This window comes from Phalacrocorax carbo, chromosome 1 (genome assembly GCF_963921805.1).
Source record: "Phalacrocorax carbo chromosome 1, bPhaCar2.1, whole genome shotgun sequence".
In the NCBI taxonomy this organism is placed as follows: Eukaryota; Metazoa; Chordata; class Aves; order Suliformes; family Phalacrocoracidae; genus Phalacrocorax; species Phalacrocorax carbo.
This window is the reverse complement of record NC_087513.1, coordinates 56,999,761-57,007,377: the sequence shown is the minus strand read 5'-3', so window position 1 is coordinate 57,007,377 and position 7,617 is coordinate 56,999,761. Positions and strand designations below refer to the sequence as shown.

General features: G+C 51.2%; 1 protein-coding gene across 1 annotated transcript; it reads left to right on the top strand.

Moving 5' to 3' along the window:
- The first annotated feature begins 1,908 nt into the window (after positions 1-1,908).
- Positions 1,909-4,992, top strand: ATF4 (activating transcription factor 4). The gene is made up of 3 exons (XM_064454012.1): positions 1,909-2,105; positions 3,207-3,518; positions 4,053-4,992. The coding sequence occupies exons 2-3, from the start codon at positions 3,305-3,307 to the stop codon at positions 4,898-4,900; spliced, it is 1,062 nt and encodes a 353-aa protein (XP_064310082.1). The 5' UTR covers positions 1,909-2,105; positions 3,207-3,304; the 3' UTR covers positions 4,901-4,992.
- Positions 4,993-7,617: the final 2,625 nt, after the last annotated feature.

The window sequence follows — 7,617 nt, the reverse complement described above, 5'->3', positions numbered from 1 at the left end:
AAAAAACCCCTGAACTAAACCAAAACAAAAAAACCCCAACAAACTAACACGGAGGAAAGATTGTCTTTTTCATTCAGCAGCTAGTGTCCAGTTTACAGATATAGAGTGACATACTTTGCTTTGTAGTGACGATGGTAACATCAGACTGCTAAAAGTAGAAACTGGGTCATGCCTGTCCTCACAAATTATCAGTTGTTTAATAAGTTCCAGGCAGTTACACCTGAGCAAATTCAGTGAAGGCCATGGCTTTACACAAATATTACCAGGCCCTAACTGGAAAAAAGTGGAGCCTTTTGCAGAAGTAGCCAAGAGCAATTTGACCTGCAGGATGATGATGTTTGAACAAGCAAGGACCCACTGCAGCTCTCAGAGCTGATGCATACTGCAAGGTTGGCAACGTGGAAAAGCAACTGCTTGAGGCTGGATAGCTCTGGCGCGGTGAGGAAGCACTCAGGTACCCATCCATCCAGCTCATCGCAGCTGGCCAATGCTTGTCTGACCTGAGTGAAATGATGAAGGGATTGAAACCAGCAGAAAACTGTTGACCCCTGTGAGTTCCCTGCTGGGTCTGCTGGCTGAGCTGGCTCACTGAGGGCCAGACCCACTGGTGGGACTGTATAGCCAGGAATAGGGTGGGGGAAGAAGGCTGCCTTCTTTCCTAGCAGCAAACTGATTTAGATCAGATAAAACATAATGTGAAACTGCACTTTAAAAACTTTCCAAGGTGACCCTGCCCTTTACAGCTGCAAGGCTATGTAGGTGATCCATTAATGCTCACATCAGCCTGAGTAATATCTGCACAGAGAAGAGAGAAGCAACTGTGTCAGCATGAAACTGCATGGTAGGAGAGGAAGTTCTCACTTCTCAGCTGGGGAATAACCAACTTCATTTTCAGCTCTTGCTTATGTTCAAGGCACTGGTTAGACTCAAGCTCTCAGCTGCTCAGCAGCACAGCTCTCCAGCACAGCTCTACATGAACCACTCTTGGTCAATACTGTGCCACGGCCGCTTTGAGGCCTGCAGGCTCAGGTCAGAGACGCAGGCACCCTCGTGCACTCAAATACACAGCTCACACCCCAAAGGAGCCACAATCTAAGTGCTGCATGTGTGGGGCAGGCAGGGAGGGAAGGAGACGCTCCCTTGGGCTGACACGTTATCTGAGGGAGCAGGAGGCCATGGGTGCCCGCCACCTCAGCACTTCAGGGGAGTCAGACCAGCACCTCAGCCTGAGCAGCAGGTCCAGGCCTGACCTTGGCAAAACTTTGTGTAGAAAACAAACGGGGCCGTTGGAAATTAAAGGAGGAGAGCGTTTCGAGAGGGACAAGTCAGCGCAGGCTGCGGTGATAGGCACAGCCACCGCTCCCCCCACCCCCCGCGGGCGCCATTTCCCTGCTCAGGTGCTCCTTGTCGCCCCTTCCCCCCGCCAGCTTCCCCTCAGCATCTGGCCGCCTTCGGGCCCTGGCCAATGACAGCTCACGATAGACGAGAACAGCTCCCCTCCAGCCAATGAGCGACCCCTTTCCCACGTGGCGGTTGGTGCGGTGCCTCCTCTGCGAGCACCCTGGCTTTGTTGGCGGTTAAACTCCCCTCCCCCTCCCTTTCCCGCGCGCGGAGGAGCGTCCTCAGCTGCTCCGATCACGTGATGTTGCCTCGCCTGCCGACGAGACGGTCGGCGGCGGACGTACACTATATAGTCCCTCCTCCTCCGCACCATCGTGGAGCGGTGGCTTTTGTCGGTGCTTCCTGCGATTAATCCGTAGCAAAATGAAAGGAGAAAATCTCAGAAAGATAGGCTACAGGCCGGCGGGCGCTGGCGGGAGGCAGGTGGCTGTTGGCGGAAGGACACCTCACAGCCGGATCTTGTTTTGCTCAAGGCGAATGCTATATAAAGGGGGCGCGCGGGCGCTGCCACCTCATTGTGTCCCTGTTGTTAGAAGGAGCCTCAGAGCTGGTGTCTGTGTGGGCAGCGGACCGGAGCAGCCTCCCGTCCCCTGGCCGCCATGGCTATTTAAGGGCGGCAGGGCCAGCGGCGGCATCGGCCAGTGCAGCAGGCGCAGCAGCAGCGGCGGCGGCCTCGGCACATCCCCGGCATCTGCAACCATGGCGTGAGTATTGTGTGTGAGGGACGGGTGTGCCTTCTCCTCTGCGTTGTTAGTCGCCTCCTCCTGCCCTTTCAGTGGGCTTCGGGGCCGGGTTTGTCACCCGAATGGTAATGGAAGGTATATCGCAGGAAAAGTACCTGGGTAATAAGATGGCGAGGAGCGGCCATCCTTGTGTCGGTTTAGCCTCCGCGGGGGGGGGATGGGGTGTCAGAAATGGCAGGAAATGCCATTTTGGAAGAAGAACAAATTTCCTGCGTTTTGCATCGTTCAAGAAAAGTCCGTTCCCAAAAGCGTGGGATTTTTCCCTTTTACGGGGGTTTCGTGGGTGTATAATTTCAAGGGAGTAAGATCAGTACATCTCTAGGGAGACTTTCTTTACCCCGCGTGGCGGAATTAGGCGGGGGGGGGGGAATAGGGCGTTGGAGGCATCGGGGTGCTGAGAGTGTAAGTACCTCTTGGTCTGTCGTCCCAAGTAGATAAAACGGGCTGTTCATCATCTGCCAGCAGCACTGCAATCCTTTAATACCGTAGCGTTAAGCCTGCCCTGATTGCCTGGAGGGGTTTCATAACCCTCTGTAGAAGGTGCCGCTCCATTGGGTTTCTCACACAAACACCCTGTTCTGTAAGAAGGGCTATCTCAGGCGGGTCCGTTGTCGTCCTCTCCCGCCCCGCATCCTGGCTGTCGAGCTGGGCTCAGCCCTGCAGAGCCCGGGGGCGCCCGCTGCCGCGGATCCGGTGGAAACGTGGCAAGACACAAAATGGCGGCCGCTGCTGCCGGGGTGGGGAGAGGGACGCGGCAGGATCGCGAAATGGCTGCGGCTGCTGACGTGGGTGTGAGTCACGGCAGCGGGTGGGTGGGGCCCGGCGGGAGCCGTGCCCAAATTTGGGCACGAGGAAGCCGGGCGGCCCTCGGTGGATCCTGCGGCAGGCTCTGGCCAGCCTTCAGCAAGAAATGAAATGTGTGAAGATGTTACATTGCGGGCAAACAGCAGTCCCGAAAATGGAGAAGTCATACAGGTAGCACCATACTTCCTAAAGTGGCATCGCTTTTAAAAGAGCTATGCCGGTCAAACAAGCACTGACGAATTAAAGTTCTCTTTGCAGGTTTTTCAAGGCATCGCACAGCAGCATTGCTGTAGTCGACAAAAAGACCCTCTACTTGTCTACATCCTTCGACATCAAAGCATTAAAAACTGACGAAGATGAGCCTCTTGAACAACGAGATGCTGTTGGGGGATTTATTCCCCTTCAGCCAGCCGTGTTCGGTGGCTGAGGAAAGTCTGGGACTCCTAGATGACTACCTGGAGGTGGCCGAGCCCCTCAGTTCGCATGGGTTCTCCAGCGACAAGGCTAAGGCAGTCTCCTCCAATTGGCTTGCTGTGGACAGTTTAGGCAACACCATAGATAGCAGCCAGGGTAAGGTATTATTTATTCACATAAAGTACATAACTTAGAATGGCACAAAGTATATTTACTAACGTTCAGATTAAAAACTAAGGTTTTTCATAAATGTGACGGCAGCCTTACAAGCATGCTTCTGCTTAGGAAGTGTGTGTACTACACTGCTGACACAATACAGAATTGCTGGTTACTAGAGTAGCATATGGTAAAGTGACACTTCTGTTGTCTTTTTAATAACATACCAGCTGTTACGGTACCACTCCCTGGCAGAGGTCACAAGAAACAAGCATGCCTGTATGTTTTGAATGGCCCCAGATTCTTTTGGTGTTGGAGTAAGAGGGATGGAATGTCAGAACAGCTGATGGCTTACGTTGTACCCTGCAGTATTTAGCAGCAAAATGGCAGGGGATTTTTTTCTGGTGGTTGAATTTTTTCATACCAGTATAAGAGATAGGGAAGATGTTAACTCAGGCTTCTGAAAACAGTCTAAAAACTCATCTTTTGTCTTGGTTGCTGGTTTATTGAAATGGTAATTCTTTTACTGTGCAGAGGATGCCTTCTCTGGCATGGAGTGGATGGTGGAGAAGATGGATCTGAAGGAATTTGATTTTGATGCCCTGTTAGGTATGGAACATCTGGAAGCCACCGTCTCACCAGACGAGCTGATGGCCACGTTGGAAGACACGTGTGATCTCCTATTTAACCCTCCCATCCAAGAATTTCACAAGGAACCTCCACTGATAACTGACCTAATCACCCACCTGCCCGAATCTCCAATTGGAACAGATCCAATGGCCCCATTGGCTTCCCTTTGGTCTTTTCCCCTCTCCCCAGGGTCTCTGACTTCCACTCCAGACCATTCATTTAGTTTAGAGCTAGGTAGTGAAGTGGATGTTTTGGAAGGAGAAAGAAAACAGGAGGGCCCCACCTTTGTGGTAGTGATCACCAAGTCCGAGAAAGAGGAGGAGAACCATTCTGATGATAGTGGAATATGCATGAGCCCAGACTCCTACCTGGGAACACCCCAACATAGTCCTACCAATTCAGTTGGATCCCCCAATGACAGCCAGTTCCCTGCAGATGCCACCTGTGGCTCTGTGCGGACCAAACCATATGATCATCCTGCAGAGAAGGTAGCGTCAGCAAAGATGAAAGGAGAAAAGAAAATAGATAAGAAACTGAAAAAGATGGAGCAGAATAAGACAGCTGCCACACGTTACCGGCAGAAGAAGAGGGCAGAACAGGAGGCACTGTCAGGGGAGTGCAGAGAGTTGGAGCAGAAGAATCAGGCCCTGAAGGAGAAAGCAGATTCCCTTAGTAAGGAAATTCAGTACTTAAAAGATCTGATCGAAGAGGTCCGCAAGGCCAAGGGCAAAAGAGCTAGAGTCACTGAGTAGGGTAGTCAGTGTTTTTCGTGTGCGTGTATATAAGCTTGCTGCTAAAGCTGTGTATTGCTGTCTTAATAAATTATTTTATAGTAAACTTGAAATTCTGGTCTGTGATAACTGGGTACCTGTAAAACAAGGGTAACTTGCACCACACTTATATGTAAATAAATATAAACTCCATGAAGTACAGGGTTTTGAGGAAAAGTGACGCAGTATGCCATGGGGCAGTGGGTACACAGAGTTCACAGAAAGCGGTTTCAATCTGGTCAGTCCAGTGACCTGAGTTGCTCATCACCCACTATGATTTACATCTGTCTGGTAATAAATACATATGTGTAGGGTGGTCATACTGAGGTGCCTTAAGTTTCTTTTTTTAGTAGCAAAGACAATCCAATCTGAGAAACTTAATGAGGTTTATAGACTTAAGACGAGATGGTACAAAATACTGAAGTTAGTACAAGTGTATTGGAGGGTTTTGACTTGGCAGGCCTGGACATTCTGTCTGAGAGGTGAATGGTCCAGGGTATAAAGGAAAACCCTGGTTGTGAACATAAGTTTAAGAAATAGGCAGCTTGCTTGGAGATGAGTCCAGAGCAAGCAATGGGGGAGTGTTCAACTGGTGCTCTTGCTTTCTCATGTCCCCAAATGCCCGAAACACAGCAGGAGGTGTGATTCCTGTCCCAAGCTGGCGGGGCTGGGGCAGGGGCTGCTCACTGGTGTGTTAGCTGGGCCAAATGGGTGGGGTTACTCCTGGTGCTCTCAAGGATATGGCATTCGTGCACTGAAGTGTGAAAAGCTTTAAGGCTTCTTCAGAGAGCCACTGAAGGGTCAAATTTTAAGGTGTAACCATAAACTTCCACTGAGGGAACAGGTGTGTTGGTCCATAAAGCTAGTTCAGCGCCAGTCCTGAGGCAGCCGCGTGGCTGGCAAGGTGAGTGCTGGGGAGAGGGAGCTTGTTGACAGGGAGCTGCAGCCGGGCTCCTGGGGCTAGCGTTTCTCAGTGGGGCTGCAGTAGGCAAGTTAATGAGCTGCTGCTGGAGCGTGGCAACAGAAAAGATGCAACGGGGAAAGAACAACTCAACCCTGCTGTGGTGGTGTCTGTCTATTACACGCTGCAGAGAACTCGAACACAAAGGTGACAGACAGGAGCCAGTGCAGCAGGGTGGTTTCTGCCTGTAGATATTAATTAGTGCCTTTCTACTAGTGGCCACTCAATACAAGGAATTTTTTTTTTTTTGTGGTTAGTTCTAGTTTTGTGAGGTTCTGAACACGAGTGAAGTTCCACATCCAGTGTGGCCGTACTCTGCTAATAGAACCTTCAGGATTTGGGATGTGCCATTTTTAATCATGTCGTGTGTGATTTTTTTTTTTCGGGGGAGGGGTAGGGGGGCATTAATACCCAGATTTAGCAGCACCTAATCCCTGCTTGGCCTGCTGGAGCCAGCTTTGGCATGTGTACGTGTGTACCCCGAGGAGTTAAGATTCCTTCTCACTTGCACTGGCATGACCCAGTAAGCTGCCCAGCTCAGGCACCTGCACCATCCCAGCCTGGCTGGTGCACACATGCAGCATGGTGGCTTCAGGACTGCCCTTAACCAGCACTGGGCTCCAGCCAGCGCTGGAGCATGGAGGGAAAAGGTCCCTAACGTTTAAAATAGAAGATTGTCCAATTGGAGCCTTGTGGGAGTCCAGGTTTCTGCCACTTAAGTTCCTTATGTCGTCAAGTTAGGGCTGCAGTCCTCCAGCCCTATTCACTGCCCAAGCCATTAGCTGATGTGTCACATGGGAGAACAGCTGTGTGCTCTTCGACCTGCTGTGTGAAGGCTCCTCCAGCAGGCAGATGAAGTAGGTAACTGCTGGCAGCAGGCAGCTGCTTGCTGGTGGCAAGGGCTGAGTGGGCCAGGCTGTTGGTGGGGACTTGACCTGTCTGTGCTTACAGCTGGTGCATGGGTTTCATGGATGCCATTTAAATTACAGCAAAAAGAATCCCTGTCAGGAGTTAGGGCTCATGCCACATTGAAAGTGGTGTGGGTGACTAAGACCCTCACCTTGGGTTTCATGAGCCAGTGAGTTCCCTGTTGTACGAGTAGTCTCAGCCTGGACTCTTCATCTTCATGGGAGCATCTGCCCATTTCTCACCTCTGGGGCAAGTGCTCTGACCACTATGTGCTATACAAATGTGAAGTGCTGCAAATTGGCAAGCACATTGAGGTCCTGCTTTAAGTGCTGCTTTGCTCTCCAGAGCTTACTGGTGACTGCATGCAGGGATGAGGGACTGTTCTGTTTTGGGAGGTAAAGCAACCTAATAGGTTTCTTTCAGATCAACTGGACCTGCAAGGCTGGGAACAGGGATAGTTAGAGGCAGGAAAGCCCAATGAGCGGGACAGTCTTGCCCTTGATGGGTCAAATCTGCATGTATTTGTGCTTAGTCTCAGCTGAGCCACAGAAAACATGGTAACCGGTATGAGTGTATGAGCAAGTGGCTTCCCTGAGCAGGGCAAACCCCTCCCTCTCCTCCCCACACTGATTCCCCTTTCCAAACATGAGGCAACCACAGCTGCACCCCTTAGAGCCATTGCAATTTATGCTTAAACCTGGCGGCAGCCCCGGCTGTGTGGGCCGTGGGTGTATTTTGCAGCCCTTACTCAGCTCACCGAAAGCCTGGAAAGATTGTCAGCACATTTATCCTCCACCCTACTCCATGGCAGGGCCATCTGTGAGCCACC